Below are 22,602 nucleotides of genomic sequence, written 5' to 3'. Positions count from 1 at the left end.
CACTTCCCTGCACATACAGTTTGCTGCTTTCGCGTACTGCTCATAACGTTCTCATACTGCTCATATCATTTGTGACAGTGCTCATATCTGCACATATACGGCGTCATTGGCCTCCACATACTGCTCATAGCGTTGCTCATACTGCGCATAACGTTGCTCATACTGCTCATTGTATTTCTCATATTGCTCATACTGCTCATTATATTTCTCATATTGCTCATTTCTTTTCACATAGAGAGTTATATGAGTTTTTTCGACAGGGATAGAAAGGAAGCAGACAGTGAGAACTAATTTATTTGAAAATCAACAACGCCATTTTGAAGAAACCACGCCAGTGCGGGCGACTGAGCCATGACGGTTGCAGAGGCAGGAAGCCACCTTGTTGCAAGGCGTCACACCAGATGGTGCCAGCATCGTCGCTCTATGCGAGAAAGACAAAACAACAAAGTACTAGCGGCACGTAAAAATGGCAGCACTGCTCAACAAGTCTAGGCATGCGAGGGAAAAGGCCTAACCACAGCGTCACCGCACAACACTACGCGGCTAACACAAGGCGGGAACCACTAGCCACACGACTGTAAACGAGAGTCAACAGGCTTGGTACTGGACACAGCTAAACAAGTCTAAACATGCGCGTAAGGCGAGAAAAGCCTTAACACGAGCACGTTAAAAGAACTCTCAAACATCGGTAAATCACTGACCTTTTTCCCCTGCGGCGATGATGAGAGAGCCATCCATCCGAGAGCCAGGCAGAAACTGAGCGGGCGCGGCGACTGCGGAGCAACCGAGCGAACGTCTCCTCTCCGCGAGAGCCAGCGAGCAACTGACTGGGACGCCGCGCCGCGGCAGCTACGCATACCCGCGCGACCTTAGCGCCCTCCGCGGTGACCACCTACGAGAGGCTACGAGCGAAGAGCATTCCTGCGCCCTCTTCTTGCGTTGCTCATTGGTCGTGACGTCATCCTATTGTCTCAGGGCTACACTGTTTTTTTTCAGTAATACTACTCTGGACAAGGTCCACCTGAAACAATAGTGTCGCGGTATTACGTCATCACGCAGCTGCGTGGCTCAAGGACGCGTACGTTCTAGACGGGAACTGTTATTTATTGAATCACTAGCCCAAGATTATGTCCTTTATTCTACTATAACGATTGCATAGGGAACTGTTGCAGAAAAACACAATACATAAGAGGTGATTGTAGGAATTCCAAAGTCTAACTAAATTAGACTTGCAAAAGAAGAAAATATCCTAAAACGTAACTCCATCAATGGCTAAGAAGAGGACTAGACACTCAACAAATCAACACAGAGTACGGGTAACAAGGAGCGCATAACTATGCGCCTACTCCATCCGACAGCCAAGCACGGAACTGAATCGTAATGCTTTTTCTCCTCTATAAAGTCATGCATCTGTCCCTCTTGCGGTTGATTTCTGAACTAATTTAATCGCAAAATTATTAAGAATAGCACTATTCCCATTCAGCCTAGCACTATCGACATCGTCAAGACTAGAATGTTCCTTGTCAAAAAGAAAAAATACAAAGCGTCAACAAAGGAAAGCATGCATGTCGGGGCATGTCAGGACAAATCGCACAACTGCCGGGCAACAGAGGAAAGCAAACACAGAAAAACACTTGAACAGAGCGAACACTCACCACCATCGGACACGTACACTACATTCCCTCATTGTAAATCCGTTCGACACAAAATGCACGATTCAGCAGTGATGAACAACACATCGGCACCCCATCTGAAGCAGACAGAACCCCACCGAAGCTACGCCCTTCCACTAACGGCCAACAAATTGCTAGGAACATAATTAATGCGTCCACACCCGTCAGTGTCGAAGAGTGAATCCCTGCACCCCCTGCAGGCTATGCTCATTGGTCGTGACGTCATCCTATTGTCTCAGGCCTACACTGTTTTTTTTTCACTAATGCTCCTCTGAACGGGGTCCACGTGAAGCAATAGTGCTGCGGTATACGTCATCATGCAGCTGCGTGGCTCGAGGACGCGTACGCTCTAGACGGGGGACCTGTTATTTATTGAATCACTATCCCAATTTCCTTTATTCTACTATAATGATTGCATTGGGATCTATCGCAGAAAAACACCATACATGAGAGGTGATTGTAGGAATTAAGCATTTCATTACCAAAGTCTTACTAAATTAGACTTGCAAAAGAACAAAATATCCTAACACCTACAATGGCTACATACAATGAGCTAATCGAGACATGTCCATCCTTTCCGAGAGCCAGGCAGCTAACCGAATAATGTCGCTTTGTTCCTCGACTGGATAAAGCCATGCACCTGTCCCCCGTCTGGTTACTCTCTGAACTAAATGAATCGCAAAATTATTTAGGATAGCACTACTCCCATTCAAGACAGCACTATCGACATGGTCAAGAATGTTCGTTCTGAAAAAAACTACATGTAGAAGGAAAACATGACAGAACAGGTCAGGGCATGTCAGCGCATGTTTGTCAAACAACAAGGGGGGGAGCAAAGAGAAACACTTGAACAAAGAAGAAAACCAGCATCAAAGTATTTCTAAGCACACGGACTCCTCTTATTCAAAAACAGTGCTGATCATAAATCCGTCCAGGACAACACACACCATTTTTCGATTGCTACACTTTTTTCCAGTAACGGTCAATGCATTGCTACAGACTGCATGACATCATCACATCCTGCCTGAAGAAGACAGTGGCAAAGACAAACACTCCTATTCTTTATTGAATCGCAAGGTTATTTCCTTTGTCAGACTGTTAATAACGTTCATTTTCACAACAAAATTCAACACAAAAAAAAACACCATGCATATTAGCGATTTTCACCCCCAAAGGCTCATCATGGTCATTAGAATCACAACACCAGTAAACTACCACTGCCCTTTTAAAATAATAAGTGAGACCACTCAATATCATAACCAGGTTTGTGTAATACATGACCCTTTCTATGGTCACACATTCGTTGTCTGAGGCTACACCTGCGAGCAAAAAGGCGCGAAAGCCGGGGGCAAAGTCCTATTCGCGCTCGACGGAGGACTAGACACAACGCCTTTACGGGAACATGATTGCATTCCCACCATATTAATGATCATTTCATTGCAGTTTAGAAAAACTACAACAAAACTATAATTTTAGGAGCCTATTAAAATTCTACTTTCTATGGAAACTATAATTGGCCTATTAGGTGCATCGCTATTAATGAAGCACTCCAATTTTTTCTCTCTTCCCATTTCAGCCTTGTCATGCAGTGAAACAGACTCACATCCAAAATAATTAATTTACACTGAGGGTGCCGTGCTTCAGGAATTCCTATCCTGCGCTCAGATGCAAGCGTTTCTGCACGAATACCTATAACAGCTTACTACTTCAACATACCGAGCTCCTAACAACATCTAACAAACAAGCAGAGAAACGCACTACTCAGCTTTAGCATGCGACTTTCTTCTGCGCAAAAGCAGTGATTTGAGGAAAGAGCAGCAAAAATTGCGCACACTTGTGCTTGGCTTCAAAAACTGAAGCATATGCTAATAAACTAAAAAAAAGACACTCATGTCTGGTATCAGATAATTCTTGCATAATGCTACATACACAGCCTCATTGTCCCTTCGTAAAGAAAGCACAGGACGAGGGCACACAAATTCCTTTAAGCGGGAAGGGAAAAGGCTTAAGACGGAGTGCCCAGGAATAATAGCAGAGTCACCGGACATCGCTAAGCGGCTAACACAATATAACAAGATCATAGCGGCGGGTAAAATTGCAACACTGCTAAAGAAGCCCCAACATGCCATGATGACGTCGTAAACCAGGAAAAAAAGCACGCCCGCACACACAGCAGCTCAGGAATGCACAAGGAGTGGTGCTTTATTGGAACTTCTCCTCCACGCTCACATACCAGCATTTCTGCGCAAATACTTATAACTGCATACAGCTTACTCCATCAACATACCAAGCAAAGTGAGTACTGACACTCAAAAACATATAACAAAAAACAAATTTCCTCTGCCGAGCGGCTTTCTCCTGCTCTACCTAGATGCTTACTTTTTCCCCTCACCTACATTCTGAGTAAAAGCAGTGAAAGAAGAAAAAAAAATGCGAACATTTACACGCATTTGTGTCCCAATAGCTGTAACTGCAAGAAACCGTAGCGCACGCTATTAAACTGAGAGACACCCATTTCTGCCACCAGATAATTCCTGCATAATGCCACATACCCAGTCGCATTACCCTTGTGTAAAGAAAGCACAGGACAGGGATACACAAATTTCCTTAAGTGAGCAGGGAAAAAGCTTAGGTCGAACCGCTCAGGAATATTCGGAGAATCCCCGCTTATTGCTACGCGGCTAGCACAACATGACAGCAAAAAGATATTAGTGAAGGGTAAATATTGCAACACTACTGAACAAGTTCAGACATGCGACATCGCATACAAAATACTGCTCATCGGGAAAAGGGCTTAAGCCTGCGACCGAAAATCATAGAGCATACGGAACTTCATTTTTCTATTTCGCGTAAACTAAACGCGGTCTGCTTGGAAAATGACGCACAAATTTTCTTAGGGAGCAGAGAAACATAGGACTTTTTACTCCGTGCTCAGATACCAGCATTTCTGCTCAAAAAACCATGACTGCGAAATTAAGCACTGCTTACGTCATCAAGATATCGAACACCCAACAAAATCAAACAAACAACCCCACTTCCACTGATAGAACAATATTCAGCTTTTACCAGGAGGCTTTCTTCTGCGTAAACGTAGAGAAAATAAGAAAAGAGCAGCAAAAAATTACACGCACTTCTGCTCGCATAGCTAGAGAAAAGAGAACAAAATAAAATAACGAGGCACAGGCTAATAAACTGTGACAAAGACATTCATTTCTGCTATCAGATAATTATTGCATAATGCTAAATACTCATTTGCATTGTCCCTGCGTGAAGAAAGCACAGAAAAAGGACACACGATTTATCTTAAGCGAGCAGGGAAAGTCACTTCTACTCCGACAGCTTAATACCATAAAGTCAGTCACAGACAGATACATACTAACAAAACTCCAACAACAGGACCGGCGTCGGGCATTCATAAAATACCCTGCCCAAAACAGACTTCACCAGGTTCGCGAGGCAATTCCATTAAAAACGCTCGTCCTATCCTAGATATCCTAGATATAGCAATGCAAACGCGACTGCCCTTATTTTTTAAACAACTATTTCACGCGATAGTACATAAATGTATCACTCGTGTCGCACGAAAAGGCAAACAGATAGCACTTACTTATCAAGTGGGGTCCCAGCACACAGACACACAGACACACACTCACATTTTCACACTCATAAACACAGTCTATTTTCACAACCACATAAATCCATATTATTCCTCAGGTCCTAATAATGATCCTGTCAGCAATCCTATCAATAATCATCCTACCATCGTCAAAAGAAGGCACATATATATATGCGAACGCAAAACAATAGGTCTTCGTTCCAGGTGTAATAGGATATCGTCACTCGGCCGGCGCGAACCAAAAAAAAGAAAGGAATGCATGTTCGCTATACATCCACGAAGAAAACGGTGCCGTGCTTCTGCGCAGCGATCATTATACAGGAGTGAATTCACTTCGTTTTCCTTTCATTTTCTTGCACTCATATATTTTGCAAGAATACTATAGAGTAGAACGTGTAAATGTGAACATCATTCGCTACACACTGTAGCTCTCATCATTTTTAAACTAAACCACTTAACATGTGTTCATAGGCTTTCACTAAATAGGTGAGCCAATAATGACTCTAAATCAAATCAAATCAAATAATCATTCACCATCGCTGGCTGCAAGTTTGGGTACCCAACAGAGCAGTGCGCTCCCATCAACGCGCCTTGGACTGGCCTTACACACACACACACACACACCCGAAGCCTTACATACAATACATTAGGAATACAATTACGAATACATACATACAATTACGAAGCAATACATTCTGCTGTCGCCGGAATATAATATTTATTGCGAGGGTACTACAATGTCAGCTCTGTTGCTGTTTAAGTGATAAAACAGTGCGCTCACTCGAGAGCGAGAACGGGCCCGCGCGCGGCTCGCGTGGGGCGCGGTTCGGGCGCACTGTTTTATCTCTTAAGGCACCACAGAAGTCATTTTTAACACCCAATTTTCCGCCCAGTTAATTAACACCCAGTTAAGTTAACACCCAGTTTAGTTAACACCCAGTCCCCGCGCCCTCTCAGTTTCTGAGTGGCTCTCGGATAGAGCAGTCGCACCGTCGCCGCAGGAGAAAAAGGTGAGTGATTTACCGACGTTTGCTTGTTTTTTTACCATGCTCGTGTTAAGCCTTTTCTCGCTGTACGCACATGTTTAGACTTGTTTAGTGTAGTGTTGTGTGGTGACGCTGTGGTTAGGCCTTTTCTCTTGCATGCCTAGACTTGTTGAGCAGTGCTGCCATTTTTACTTGCCGCTAGTACTTTGTTGTTCTCTGTCTTTCTCGCAGAGAGCTACGATGCTGGCACCATCTGGTGTGTTGCCTCTGCAACCGTCGTGCCCCAGTCGCCCGCACCGGCGTGATTTCTTCAAGATGGTGTCGTTGATTTTCAAATAACTTTTTTCCCACTGTCTGCTTCCTTTCTATATAGTTTTTTTTTCTACAACCCAAGTTATACATATAAAATCCACGTCAAGTATTGCATTGAGTTAGATTTTGCACAATTTAAAAGTTTAAAAAATTTAAGTAAAAAATATTTTAATATAATTGAAAGTAAAAAGTGCAATACTTGCCATGGATTTTCTGTGTAAAGCTTGGGTTGTATAATTACTACTGCAATGTTCCCTCCCCCACATTCCTGCCCCACTCGGCCGGGTTTGAACCAGATCTTGGGCTCAGCCAGTCAACACGTTAGCCTCTGAGCTACCGAGGTGGTCAGCCCAATACTGAAATTCCGAAATTGGCGCTGATGCTCAAACTGTATAGGCTCACACGTTGTCTGTAACTAATTTGAACGGTTGTTGAAAAGGGGTCCAAGCCACATCGCATATTGTGGTCTATGGAGGGTCAGACCATTTGGGATGCTCAGTGGCGGATTTCCAAACCAGCCCATATCGCCGCGGACTCCAGTTCACGCGGCGTCACCGGCGTATAGCGGCCGCAGAACGCCATGAAATGACATTGCGGCCGCTTCTATTGTGTTCAGAGCGTGTTACTGGACGGATGATGAGCGAAAGGTGATCTGTTTAGGTGCCTCTGGTTGATGATAAGGCATGTAGAAGCTTTTATGCGTCTTGCTTTTGGGAACATGATATAGTCGATTGAAGGGACGAGCCTGTAAGGGGGAGAGAACGCCTTTACTGGTCGAAGGCCGAACGTAGGAAAAGGAACTGCAGTCACGTCTCGCGCCTCTGTGGCGCAAACTAAGCGGAGAGGTTCGCGCGAGCGGGGGAATCAAACGTTCGCATAGGACGCAATGTCTTTGGGTATTTCAACGCGGTCAAGCAGTGAACTTTTTTCCCCGCTTTCCATGCTGCTCTAAAGGGGCAGTAAAACAAGGTGTGCATTTCTCTGCATTATATCAGCGCAACTTATGCAGTGAAAGCTCGCTGTACTTATTATCGCTGAAATCCGAAAGGCGCTTGGATGTGGATGACATATTCAATGCACTCTGTCGCTTTTTAGCTCCACCCTGTGATCTCACTTGACGTCATTTTGACTTGGGGCTTTCCTCACCAATTATGAATGAATGAATTTTATTCCCACTTTAAGTCGTGGTTGGAGCCTTGAAAAAAAAAAGTCGCAGTAACGACTTGACGGGTTCACAGCTCCCGTACAAAATGACATTGGTTAAGCGAGACGAAAAGCATCCGTGGAAGGTAAACTATAAATGCATGCAATATGAATATCTTTCTTTGACACTGTCAAAATGAATCAATAGGGGCTCGTTCAAGATGCAAGGCAATATATATGAACACTCTGTTCACCATATCTGATTCTACATTGGGGGATATGCCGAAACCTCTTGGCGCGATTATTATAAGAATAACTATGCTCTTTGAGGTGAATTAGTGATAAGATATTATCTAAGGACGTTTTATGAGCAGTACGGTAATAACACAAAAGTTTATATCGATACGGGTTATTAACAATAATCAGCGAGTACCGTTCAAACAAACCAGTTGTGGTGTGGTTATATGGTGGACGATCCAAAGTTCGGGGGAATTTATTTTGCAACACAAGCAACCTATGTAGGTTGGACATTTTGGTTGTTCCCATACCAAGAAGCAGTAGTTAAAATGTGTGTACAATAATGAGTTTTAAAGTAGCATAACTCGTTTGGTTAGATGCTTACGATATCTATACAGAAAACCAAAGAATCGCGATGCCTTGGAATGCACGTCATCAATGACCAAGAAAGTAGTAGTGTAGAAGAAAAAGTTACACCGAGAGTTTTGCATTTCCTACTATGTCGGCAACTGTGTTATCTATTTCAAGATTTACTGAGGGCTGAACTTGTTTTTGCGTTGAAGGAAACCGCCTTAGTTCTACTGGCGTTAGTGTTCAAACAGTTAGGATCAGCCAAATACTTTACCCGTTCCAGTACCTCATTTGCATGTGTGACTATCCCGTCAGGGTCTGAACCGTGAAAAAAGATGCTCGCATCGTCGGCATGTATGATAAACTATATGGTATGATAAACACTAAAGAGCAAAGGACCAAATAAGCTACCTTGCGCTGCAGTGCAGAAGAGTAGCCATTAATGACAACCTTCTGATGCCTATTATCTAAATATGACGAGGACAGCGAAAGTGTCGGGCCCCGGATTCCACAACGCGACAGTTTTAGTAATAGTATCCTGTGTGAAAACGAATCAAATGCTTTGCTGAAATCAATAAAAATTCCCAGAGTAATGAGTTTCTTTTCAGTGTTTTATTAGTACGGTTCCTTTCTGTACTAAACAGCCAGCTCAGTCGATCTGTTCTTTCGGAAACCGAACTGCCATTATAATCAAGGGTTCCACGAATGATTTTACTTCACTTACGGAAATTGACTAGATGAATGTTAATGATATTACATTCAAGCCCTAAACGGTTCAAACATCAAACTGGAAAAGAAATGCATTCAATTTAGCTATCACACTTGCACCACGTTTTCTAGCACGCAGAACACCGCAAGCGCGAATGAATATACGGCGCTACAGTTCCCGAATCTCAGGTAAGCGATGGGTCGTCGTCTTGGTCACCTTCGAATGGTTCGGACGACTGGGCTGACGTACTTTGGATTGAACCACGCGGCATCGCGTCACCATCTCGTGTGGCTCAGTGGTTAGTGTGCTGCCCATGTGACGTTGTATCTGAGAGGTACCGGGTGGGAATCGCGCCAGCCCAACTATTGACGTTCGCCTCGGCATTGGGCGCTTAGTATTGTTTAGTCGAGCCGGAGATGTCAGAGATGTCATGACGCTGAATTTCAGAACGACGGAGGGCGAAATGTACTTCTACAGAAGCAAACGGACCAATCCGCCTCACAGCTGATAATGAAGTCTGTTTATTGGCTGGAAATTTTAAACGTCACGTCCCTCCATAGCGTAGAACTCATCCCGGACTGCAAAAGACCACGTAGTCTGGAGTAGTAGTCTGGAGTAGAGGCAAAAGTCCACGTAGTGGTGGAGAGAAGCGTGCGGGTTACTCATGTTTGAAAGCATTTATATATGTCACTGAGCAGGCAGGAGCTGCTTGGGTATACTGCTTGTACGCGGTGGCCTTGGGAGAGAGAAATGTTTGGGATCACCTCTCAACCTTCCTGTTTCGGATTAATTCCATCCTAATAGAAATAGAATAAAATGAAAGTGTGAAATACAGATAGCAACTATTTCACTGACCTCTCGCACTACTCCGTTACTTGAAGGTGTGGCGGCATATCCAGCGCCATCACATCAAGGCGCGAATAATAAATAGCCTTGTCTCGCTCAGCCCGAGCTCTCGCTCTGACCTGGCCTGGTCTCCATAGTGTTCAGTAGCACTACAAAGGTGCTAGTGGCCATCTTCAAGTTCGTTCAGTTCCTAATTTCAATTTGAAATGCAAAAATGTTGCCTACACTCTAAACCCAGTGACGGATAGCTGCCGTGTGATCAACTGGCACATTTTTATTAAAAAAAGGTGCCAGATGTCTTCAAGGGGCACGCGGTGCCTGCGAGAGCTGCGGGTGCCATATGCTCCCTGAAGCAACCGGTACGACATCCCTGCTGACGCCAGGAGCCACAGTGTACCGGACGTATCGAAGGGTTACTTGTACCCCCTAATACGCGAAACACATTGCGCCTCTCGAGTTCCCTAACAGAAAAATGACCTCCACGCTTCGCAAAAAAAGAAAAAGCAGAAAATGCTCCAAGCACATCGAACATGAAACACCAAATTTTATTGGCTTGCACATACCTTTAAATTGCATCCAGTACATAATCCTTTGCCGAATGGAAAGCATACACGGTTCACTAATCCCAACACACACATATGGAGCACACGTTGCACGGGCACACAACCCATCCGATGATCCGATGCACCAGGCAGTCCTCCAAATGCCGAACACACAATCCTCGAAACTTCGAACACGGAACACGACAGTTCCTCAAACGAAATGACCGAGGAACAATTGTCCAACAAGTGGAAACAGACACCAATTCCATGTGAGAAGCAGTTGCAATCTTGAACGCGTATGTGTGACCGTTGAGACAGGAAACAACCTGTAAAGACACCGAAGTGAATATTACGCTGGTATTGTTCCAACGTTAATGCTGGAATAGTATTCCATTTTGTAACTCACCTCCTCGTAATCGATACAGTCCCACGGTCACCTATAACGAAAGGAAAGAAGGTTAGCTTTGCTCAATTGGTAGAGCCCTGGACCGGAAATCCAGAAGATGTGGGTTCGATCCCTACAGCTGGCTAACCTTTTCAGTGACTTTCATCTTTCGTCGTTGATTTCTTAGGCAATTTGAGGCTTTGTTTGTATATGTCCTTTCTGTGTTGTTCCAGCCTCAGAACATCAGTTTATCTGTTGTTCAACAGGTGCCCCTTGCGTCGATTTCCGTCGTATGAATGTGTGTATCGGTGAGCAAAAATGTAAGAGTGAAAGGAGGATGAGTGCGAGAAAGTGGCTGGTTTGTCGTCTCTTCAGATGACGCACCCCGAAAGTCGCTGAAGAGGCGTGTTAGCTTAGCTCAATTGGTAGAGCCCTGGACCGGTAATCCCGAAGATGTGGGTTCGATCCCTACAGCGGCTAACTTTTTCAGTGACTTTCATCTTTCGCCGTTGATTTCTTAGGCAATTTGAGGCTTTGTTTGTATCTGTCCCTTCTATGTTGTTCCAGCCTCAGAACATCAGTTTATCTCTTGTTCAACAGGTGCCGCTGGCGTCGATTTCCGTCGTATGAATATGTGTATCAGTTAGCAAAAATGTAAGAGTGAAAGGAGGATGAGTGAGAGAGAGTGGCTGGTTTGTCGTCCCTTCAGATGACGCACCCCGAAAGTCGCTGGAGAGGCGTGTTAGCTTAGCTGAATAGGGTGAAACGCCTCGGCCAGGTGGCGTGCAAGTTCACTGCGTACAGCGCCACTCGCGGTGGCGGAGTAATTACCGTCTCGCGCCAGCCAGGCCATAGGCGCAGCTGTTTCCAGCGAAAGCAAGTGAACGGCTACTTCTGCGTTGTGCCGCCGTGCTTTCCTAGCTATGGCAATGTTGCGTCTATTTTGTGGATTCGGCAAGGTGGGGAACGTAGAAGCATACTTCACAGGAGCGTTATTTTTGAAGATGGTGCGCGATGTTTGGTAGAATATCTAGAGCTGTGTACTGGACAGGTATCACTAAGGAATCAACATTGCTACTACACTCAAATCCAAGTCCAGTTATATGTTCTCAACCTGTCCAGGGGTGTTTTGTTTGTGTACAGTCCGAAGGAGACACAGACTGTGGTAGTCACTCGGGATGACTCGTTTCTTTCAGAATTAATCCCAAAGCTAGACTATTTTTACTTTACTTATCTCCTCAATGAGCTCAGTGAGACCGAATAAACTTGTGGCTTATATTATTTGAATATCAACATTTGCTTTATTCTGTAGCAATGTTCTAACAATTGGATAAATGATGCTCAAATGGAAGCCAAAGGTGCGTTACTGACTTCAGTGGTTAAAAGGACAGTCTCGTGCCAACACTGTTGTTTCAAAGCCCCACTGAAATTACGTTCCATAGGGTTTAGAGACATATTCACTGCACTGGGACACATTTTTTGGACTGGAGTGCACGAGTTGATGATAGGACGCTCAGGACTTGTCCTCGCTACAAAAGCTATGCCGCTCCGGGGTTTTCACTGTCAGAACGAAAGACAGGAAGTCGCCCGTGTGGATGAAGTTTGGTGACAGCTTTTTTTGTTGGCCTTTTTCTTTTCTTTTTGTGGTCGTAATACCCTCTACTACAAAAAAACATTTTCTCCTGTATACGAAAAAACACCCTCGAGATGTTTTAGTATGTTGTAGAGCAAGGCTCGTTCTATAAAACTGCGTTGGTTTCAGCCGTATCTTCCAACCTCTTCATTGCGTGTTTTACGCTCGATTGTAGCGAATTTTGGAAAAATCGCATACTTCCTCTTTTTTTCCTGCAATGGCTGTGAAAGTTACGTGTCTGGCGATTTTTCCTGTTGAAGTATTCCTTGGGGCCTTGGCAGGAAAAAAATATTCATTAAAGTTTAATGGTTTGATTGTCCACAAAAAAATCGCGAAGTAGGAGGAAAATTGCGAAACTTCCGGCCTTTGTATCCCTGAACCGATTACAGCACGACAACCGGGATTTGGATGCTGTGTAGAGCATAGTTTCCTCTATCCGCAAAAGAAAACCACACAGTTCTAGGTGCTTTCTATGAGCCGCACCTGCCGTTCACGCCAGGCACGGTTTTCGCCAGCGCTGCGAACTTTACTCGTGTCTAGCACCCGCCACATTGAGATTTGGGAAGAAATGTTTCGTGGTGTGTCGTTTTGCACTATTAGCGACTGCTAAAAAAATTTTCGTAAAAATTCGGATCGTTTTGTGGGGGCCGACCAGGTCAGCTGGATCAATTCGCGTGGAATCGTCCAGCAGCACACTCCGGCATACACGGGACGGTAGTTTCGCCTTCCGTCGACAGGGGAGAAATTGGCGCTGGCGTCGTTCCGCTAAACTCCAGGCGCGCGCCCCTATTGGTAGAGCCCTGGACCGGTAATCCAGAAGATGTGGGTTCGATCCCTACAGCTGGTTAACCTTTTCAGTGACTTTCATCTTTCGTCGTTGATTTCTTAGGCAATTTGAGGCTTTGTATCTGTCCCTTCTATGTTGTTCCAGTCTCAGAACATCAGTTTATCTCTTGTTCAACAGGTGCCGCTTGCGTCGATTTCCGTCGTATGAATGTGTATCAGTAAGCAAAAATGTAATAGTGAAAGGAGGATGAGTGAGAGAGAGTGGCTGGTTTGTCGTCCCTTCAGATGACGCACCCCGAAAGTCGCTGGAGAGGCGTGTTAGCTTAGCTCAATTGGTAGAGCCCTGGACCGGTAATCCAGAAGATGTGGGTTCGATCCCTACAGCTGGCTAACCTTTTCAGTGACTTTCATCTTTCGACTATTAACCTCGCTTGTAATGTACATCGTCGCTTCACCGATGCAGTCGATCCTCTCCTGCCGCCATTTGCAATGCGTCCACCGTCTGCAACAGAATGTACTTCGATTGTCAAACACGAGTGAAACGCAGGTGTCGTACGATGCATCACAGCTAGGTTGACTTACCCTGAAAAAACATTAGACCTGTACTTAAAAAGCAAGGTGTCATCCTTCTCAAAAGCGAGGTTGCAACGCAGACAGCGGGCGGGAAGGAACGTACTGCGGGAGAATACGTTGTGCCATGTCACTCCTCACCTGAGGAGCGTGGGGCAACGTAGTACGCTCCATCGAAGTCACGCATATTCAGCCGGCACACGCATTATTCAACAAGCACACCAGTACGAGGTTCAGGTGGCACACAGATTATTCAAAGGGCACAAAGCCGTTTCATACCGACGTGACGGCTTTGTACCTGCTGAAATTTGGCGATGAGGTTCGCTGGGCTTGCTATTTGATTACCGTTACGGCTGTTTCCAGACGGTTACGGCTGTGTACCCGCTGCACTTTCTGAGGGAGCTTTTTTAACTGGCACATGTCCGTCACATGATTTAGAGTGTAGAGCTTGCAGAGTCTGTCTGCGTCAGGCAAGGTGTGTCTAGCGAAGTGAATTGCTGGCGGAACTGCAACGGCTGTCTCTGCCGGGCCGTTCTAGTACAGAAATATGTGATTCTTCGATTGTGGTCGATAGAGTATCATGATATCTTCATTATGTCCTTCATTGTTTAAGTGTGCTCACTTGTTTCAGACTGGTACGAAGATAAAACAGGACCCTGTGGAGGACGTTTGCTGCCCAACATCTACTACGACCCTCCCTTTTCCTACCTAGCTGTTACAAATTGTATGTGGTCCAACACCCTGGTCAGGTACGTCTTTTATGCGGGAATACGCAAATTCAGTGGAGTATACACTAAGTACACACTATACACATAAGAGGACATGCGTAGAAAAGCTTGCCCATGGGGTCCATGACGACGAAGCATGACCTTATAGGTAGTGCGGGCACGAAAGTTCGTACCCGCACACGTACCGCAACCGCACAACCCGCATCCGTACCCGAACATCCCGACGCCTATCCGCATACCAGCCGATATACCCGCAGCCCAATGCGTACTCATATATGAATTATATGCCACATGATCGTGACGGCACGAAATGAGTTATTGATACTGAGGACAATGTCCTTCCTTTAGCGAGCCATTTTTCCAACGCGTACGCTGTGGCCACTGCGGACATGGTTGCCAGCTTACTGATGCGAAGTGTACCAGTCTTGGTGTCGAAAGATAGCCGAAGTTAGCCCTATGTGGCAAACAATAACAACAACTTTATTTTGAGATGACGAATTGGATGTGGAACGTCTTGTAAAGTATTTTGGGCCAAATGTTCGAATGAATCGGGTCATACACCCCAATCCAACGGGTTGGTTCTGCGCCTGCTGGTACTGCGGGTATACCTCCGTAATCCGCTGAGGCAGTGCGAGTCTACCGGCACCTTGCCCGCAACCCGCGATGACACGGAATTGTGTACTCGAAAATAACAAACTTGCGCGGGTACCCGCGGCTATCCGCGGGTTTACCCGCACTGCAGTCATCTTTCCTTATAAGCACAACGACAAGGACGCGACGTAACAACACAACGCCAGCCTGTGTTGTGTAGTTACATACATCATTGTACTTGTTACAAAGTTGTTGTTGTGTTTCGTTGTAAAAAACTGTTTTCTCAACGCAATGCGGGCGACAAGAATACGTATCCGTAACGCATGCATTGCCTTCAGCAAAGATATTTCAACTTTGAACTCCAATTGGCCATGCAATGGGAGCACGAACTGCTTCTTGAATAGGTTCATTGATTTTCAGTCCAATGTGTGGCAAAAGCACAACTGATCGAAAATTTGATCCAATTGAAAATTTTCTAATTGGACCCTTTACTTTTTTTCGACTGGGACGATTATCCGAACTGTACTACCAGCATGCTCTGGTATGATGCACCTCCTTAATTTCATCACAAGGAATATAGCGTTTTTGAAACACAGCTGTTACACCCTTGTCTTGTGGCTTACACAGTGCGACTTCCGGTATACACTTCCTTAAAACTTTTCTTTTTTGGCAAGGTAAGACGTCCTGTAATAATGCGGTTCCCAATGTTTCGCTCTACTTGGAGTTCGTCAGCCTGGCGCTGCGCCAGGCTAACGAGCTCCAAGTAGAGCGAAACAGCTGTCCCTGGCTGGGAGTGCACGATCAAATTGTAAACATATGCTCAACGTGCAGCTACAGAGCTTCGGCTATTTTTTTGCTTTATATATATATATATATATATATAGTGAAAAAAATAGCATAGGCTCTTTGGCTGCACGTTGAACATATGTTTATAAGTCCCAAACGTCCCCACACCAGCATTGGACAGCTGTTTCGGCCTTATTGGGCCTTCATCAGCAATGCGTAGGTGGGCGGCGTTTGAGCGAGTGGCGTCGGAAGGTCACGTGGAACGTGATGTCCTCCCGTCAGGGTGAGAAACTCACCTCTGAAAGCCCAGTGCGAAGCCAGTAAAGTATTAAGTGAAAAAAAAAATAGCATAGGCTCTTTGGCTGCACGTTGAACATATGTTTATAAGTCCCAAACGTCGCCACACCAGCATTGGACAGCTGTTGGACAGACGAGGATTGGACAGGAGGATTGGACAGACGACGCCACAACAGCTGTCCAATGCTGGTGTGGCGACGTTTGGGACTTATAAACATATGTTCAACGTGCAGCCAAAGAGCCTATGCTATTTTTTTTTCACTTAATACTTTACTGGCTTCGCACTGGGCTTTCAGAGGTGAGTTTCTCACCCTGACGGGAGGACATCACGTTCCACGTGACCTTCCGACGCCACTCGCTCAAACGCCGCCCACCTACGCATTGCTGATGAAGGCCCAATAAGGCCGAAACAGCTGTCCAATGCTGGTGTGGCGACGTTTGGGACTTATAAACATATATATATATAAGTGAAATAATAAGACTTGGACTACAGATTACAGGAACGTTAACAAAAACTAATTTATTTAATGGGCAATTTAACACATAGATTAAAAAAAGAATGGTCGACGTTTCGACAGACAAAAAGTCCTCTCTCTCTCTTCTGTCCTGACTCTTTTTGTCTCTTTTGTCTCTTTTAGTCTCTTTTTGTCCTGATGAAGACAGTGCCACTGTCGAAACGTCGACCATTCTTTTTTAATCTATGTGTCACATTGCCCATTAAATAAATTAGTTTTTGTTAACGTTCCTGTAATCTGTAGTCTAAGTCTTATTATTTCACTTTTATTCAACTTCATAGCCGTCTGATATATTAACCTATTTGTTCTATATATATATATATATGCAATACGCTACAAAATTTAGGTTCGAACGACCAGGATGTTGAATATAGATAGGGGAGAAAAGACACCAGAGACTGAAGAAGGAGTAGGGGAAAGTTATTTATTAAGCTGGCATTTAAACTAAGGGTCTGGGGAACTCTACGTCTCGGCGGAAGCTCCGCCTTCTTCGGGACTGAGAGGAAAATCTCTGCACAAGGTCTTTTAAAAGGTTACAAAAGTGTCGTCACAGTTGGTACAATTCCACTGCGAGGCAGTCGTTAGTGAGTCATGTTCTGGAAGATTCCGGAAGGTTCCTGGGTCATCGGCCGGGGAGATTACGTGTCAGAGCCTTGGGTCGCGCTCGTTGAAAACCTGTTGTCCGGGGTGTTCTTAGAGTCATTGTGTCCAGCTGTAAAGAAAAGAAGAAAAGAGGCAGCGGGCACTCCGAGGACATACAGAAAAAAAGTTATCCGGATATGCTTCTTACAGTTGATAGCACTCCTTTATCCTCATTTATTAGAGATTGGAATTTGTAGATCAAGTACGATTCGCGTTGCTCTCTGCAGCGATCGGATGTGAAATTTGACTCTAAAATAAAAAGTGCGACGTTATTAATGGAATGACCGGGTCGACAAAAATGGCGAGAAACCGGGAGGCTACCTTTTTTCGAAACATCTGATCGGTGGTTATTGAATCGAATCCTAAATGAATTTTTACTTTGACCTACATATTGCGCGGAACATGTTGTACATTGAATGATATAAATAATGTTACTGGAGTTACAGTCAAAGTCGCCATTGATTTTAAGGGAGAAGTTGGAGTTTGTACTCTTGACCGCTGCCGTGCTTTGCATTGATTTGCATATTTGGCATCTTTTACCATTGCATGGATGGCATCCCGCCGTAGGTGTTAATGGTTTGGGAACTTTGGAGTTGACTAGTCTATCTTGGAGGTTGCGGGCACGTCTGTCGGTAACCCGTGGCTTCTCGGCAAATATTTGTCGTGTCCGTTCAGATTGCAGAAGGATGCTATGTTGGCGGTGGAGGATACTGTTTATATTACCCGCGCCTGCACCAAAGGTAAGAACAAGGTTTACGCGATCGCCCTTGGGTTCGTCGTTGCGTTTACCGAATAAGTTCCTCCGGTCTGCTTGTCGTGCTTTGGACAGGGCGTCTCTTACTAGACTGGGTGGAAAATTACGATTAACGAAGGTCTGCTCTAATTCCGCGGGGTTTTTGTTTAGAACATCGTCGTCCGAGCAGATCCTCTTGTATCGGAGTGCCTGGCTATAAGGAATGGCGAGTTTAGTATGGCGCGGGTGGCAACTGTTAAAGGAAAGATACTGCTGAGCATCAGTTGGCTTTCGGTACAGGTCAGTGGAAAAACCCTTCTCGGTTAAGGTTACTTTTACATCTAGGAAATTAACAGTCGTTGCCGAGAAGGAGTGGGTGAACTTCATTGCGGGGTGTACCAGGTTGAAATCGCGAATGAATCCTTTGAGATCTTCTTCGGAGTGTGGCCAAAGCATGAATATGTCGTCCAAGAAGCGTTTGTATAGACTAGGTTTTTTGTCGCGCACGGCTAGAAAATTTTCCTCTAGTGCACCCATGAAAATATTTGCGTACGTTGGTGCCATCTTGGTTCCCATAGCTGTGCCATTTATTTGTAGATAGTGGCGGCCGTCAAATTCGAAGTTATTATTTTTGAGGATCAAGTTGAGTAGAGTTGGTAATACAGATGGGTCAACCGCGCGATCGGAGTACTTCAGATACGCCGCCTCCGCTGCTAGCACGCCATCCTCATGTGGGATGTTAGTGTAAAGGTAGGTAACGTCTAGCGTTACAAGCAAGCTTGCATTGGGTGGTTCACATTTGCTAAGTATTTCGAGGAAATGGTTGGTGTCCTTAATATATGAGGGTAATCGGGGAGGTATATCTTTATGGAGGTGGTCAACGAAGCTAGAAATTTTCTCCGTGGCGGTGCCGATTGAGGAAACTATAGGTCGCCCTGGGTTTCCTGGTATATGGATTTTCGGTAACATGTAGAACCTGCCTGGTTTAGGGTTTTGGGGGGCTAGAAATTCATATAGGCAGGAGTCGATTATTTCACGCGCTTTTAGGGATTTTAGGGTTTTGGTGATTTCGGCAGCTATCTTATCTGTTTTATCACTGTCAAGCGGCTCATAGAACGTGCTACAGCCCAGTTGTCGGAAGCCCTCGTTAAGGTAGTCCTGTTTGTCCATCACTACGATTGCCCCTCCCTTGACTGCCCTTTTGATAATGATATCGCCACAGTTCTGTAAGTCGGAGAGGATGCGCTGCTCAGCTGCTGTTAAATTTGGTTTAGTTTTGCGGTTAGATGAATTGTTGTATGCGTCAAGTACATCCCTTTGAACAGCCTTGATGTACATATCCAGGGCTTTGTCGCGGTTGGCATCGGGTGTGAAATCAGAAGTTGGTTTAAAGGGATTCGGATTGGAGTAAGGTTTGTCGAAAAGATATTCTTTTAGGCGCATACGTCTTGCGAAATTGTCAAAGTCAAGATGGAGTTGGTATTCATTTAGTTTAGCGTTGTTGGGGCAGAATGACAGACCCCGATTCAGAAGTGAGAATTCTGAGTCGGTGAGGGTGCGGGATGACAAGTTCACAACGTTTTGTGATACAGTTACACGTTGTTGGACGGAACAGGCCGCACCGTCCAATTCACCATCATGATCACGTTGAAGTGGGCAGTAATAATTGTGTAGAGGTGACCGGGTGTTTATTTACCGAGATACTTTCTGGAGGCGTTTCATTATTATCAGCTAAAATAGGTGAGCAGACTCCGTCCCTGGCAAGTTTTTTGTGTTTAGTTCTCGATACGAGCTGTTCACGGGACCTGCAAAATTTTGACAATTCTTCTTGATGGGCGTCGGATAATGTCACGACATTATCCGACGCCCATCGGGGTCTGTCATTCTGCCCCAAAAACGCTAAACTAAATGAATACCAACTCCATCTTGACTTGGACAATTTCGCAAGACGTATGCGCCTAAAGGAATATTTTTTCGACAAACCTAACTCCAATCCGAATCCCTTTAAACCAACTTCTGATTTCACACACGATGCCAACCGCGACAAAGCCCTGGATATGTACATCAAGGCTGTTCAAAGGGATGTACTTGACGCATACAACAATTCATCTAACCGCAAAACTAAACCAAATTTAACAGCAGCTGAGCAGCGCAGCCTCTCCGACTTACAGAACTGTGGCGATATCATTATCAAAAGGGCAGTCAAGGGAGGGGAATCGTAGTGATGGACAAACAGGACTACCTTAACGAGGGCTTCCGACAACTGGGCTGTAACACGTTCTATGAGCCGCTTGACAGTGATCCAACAGATAAGATAGCTGCCGAAATCACCAAAACCCTAAAATCCCTAAAAGCGCGTGAAATAATCGACTCCTGCCTATATGAATTTCTAGCCCCCCAAAACCCTAAACCAGGCAGGTTCTACATGTTACCGAAAATCCATAAACCAGGAAACCCAGGGCGACCTATAGTTTCCTCAATCGGCACCGCCAAGGAGAAAATTTCTAGCTTCGTTGACCACCTCCATAAAGATATACCTCCCCGATTACCCTCATATATTAAGGACACCAACCATTTCCTCGAAATACTTAGCAAATGTGAACCACCCAATGCAAGCTTGCTTGTAACGCTAGACGTTACCTCCCTTTACACTAACATCCCACATGAGGATGGCGTGCTAGCAGCGGAGGCGGCGTATCTGAAGTACTCCGATCGCGCGGTTGACCCATCTGTATTACCAACTCTACTCAACTTGATCCTCAAAAATAATAACTTCGAATTTGACGGCCGCCACTATCTACAAATAAATGGCACAGCTATGGGAACCAAGATGGCACCAACGTACGCAAATATTTTCATGGGTGCACTAGAGGAAAAATTTCTAGCCGTGCGCGACAAAAAACCTAGTCTATACAAACGCTTCTTGGACGACATATTCATGCTTTGGCCACACTCCGAAGAAGATCTCAAAGGATTCATTCGCGATTTCAACCTGGTACACCCCGCCATGAAGTTCACCCACTCCTTCTCGGCAACGACTGTTAATTTCCTAGATGTAAAAGTAACCTTAACCGAGAAGGGTTTTTCCACTGACCTGTACCGAAAGCCAACTGATGCTCAGCAGTACCTTTCCTTTAACAGTTGCCACCCGCGCCATACTAAACTCGCCATTCCTTATAGCCAGGCACTCCGATACAGGAGGATCTGCTCGGACGACGATGTTCTAAACAAAAACCTCGCGGAATTAGAGCAGACCTTCGTTAATCGTAATTTTCCACCCAGTCTAGTAAGAGACGCCCTGTCCAAAGCACGACAAGCAGACCGGAGGAACTTATTCGGTAAACGCAACGACGAACCCAAGGGCGATCGCGTAAACCTTGTTCTTACCTTTGGTGCAGGCGCGGGTAATATTAACAGTATCCTCCACCGCCACCATAGCATCCTTCTGCAATCTGAACGGACACGACAAATATTTGCCGAGAAGCCACGAGTTACCGACAGACGTGCCCGCAACCTCCAAGATAGACTAGTCAACTCCAAAGTTCCCAAACCATTAACACCTACGGCGGGATGCCATCCATGCAATGGTAAAAGATGCCAAATATGCAAATCAATGCAAAGCACGGCAGCGGTCAAGAGTACAAACTCCAACTTCTCCCTTAAAATCAATGGCGACTTTGACTGTAACTCCAGTAACATTATTTATATCATTCAATGTACAACATGCTCCGCGCAATATGTAGGTCAAAGTAAAAATTCATTTAGGATTCGATTCAATAACCACCGATCAGATGTTTCGAAAAAAGGTAGCCTCCCGGTTTCTCGCCATTTTAGTCGACCCGGTCATTCCATTAATAACGTCGCACTTTTTATTTTAGAGTCAAATTTCACATCCGATCGCTGCAGAGAGCAACGCGAATCGTACTTGATCTACAAATTCCAATCTCTAATAAATGAGGATAAAGGAGTGCTATCAACTGTAAGAAGCATATCCGGATAACTTTTTTTCTGTATGTCCTCGGAGTGCCCGCTGCCTCTTTTCTTCTTTTCTTTACAGCTGGACACAATGACTCTAAGAACACCCCGGACAACAGGTTTTCAACGAGCGCGACCCAAGGCTCTGACACGTAATCTCCCCGGCCGATGACCCAGGAACCTTCCGGAATCTTCCAGAACATGACTCACTAACGACTGCCTCGCAGTGGAATTGTACCAACTGTGACGACACTTTTGTAACCTTTTAAAAGACCTTGTACAGAGATTTTCCTCTCAGTCCCGAAGAAGGCGGAGCTTCCGCCGAAACGTAGACTTCCCCAGACCCTTAGTTTAAATGCCAGCTTAATAAATAACTTTCCCCTACTCCCTACTTCAATCTCTGGTGTCTTTTCTCCCCTATCTCTATATATATGCAATATATATATATGTATATGCGATAGGCATGCTACTTTCACTATTCTCTCTGGGCCGGCGGCGTTCTTGGCCATATGTTGCTCAACCGTCAAGCGACTAATTACCTAAGAA

At 45.1% G+C, this 22,602-nt stretch overlaps 1 protein-coding gene across 1 annotated transcript in view; it reads left to right on the top strand.

The window, feature by feature from the left end:
- The window catches only part of LOC135373656 (uncharacterized), a 69,186-nt gene that overhangs the window by 46,151 nt on the left and 433 nt on the right, over positions 1-22,602 (top strand). Inside the window, exon 10 of the mRNA XM_064606753.1 lies at positions 14,421-14,538. Coding sequence (XP_064462823.1) covers positions 14,421-14,538 — 118 coding nt within the window. The remainder of the gene's footprint in view (positions 1-14,420; positions 14,539-22,602) is intronic.

The sequence above is a fragment of the Ornithodoros turicata genome, unplaced genomic scaffold (genome assembly GCF_037126465.1).
Source record: "Ornithodoros turicata isolate Travis unplaced genomic scaffold, ASM3712646v1 Chromosome28, whole genome shotgun sequence".
In the NCBI taxonomy this organism is placed as follows: Eukaryota; Metazoa; Arthropoda; class Arachnida; order Ixodida; family Argasidae; genus Ornithodoros; species Ornithodoros turicata.
This window is presented reverse-complemented; position numbering and strand designations above follow the sequence as displayed.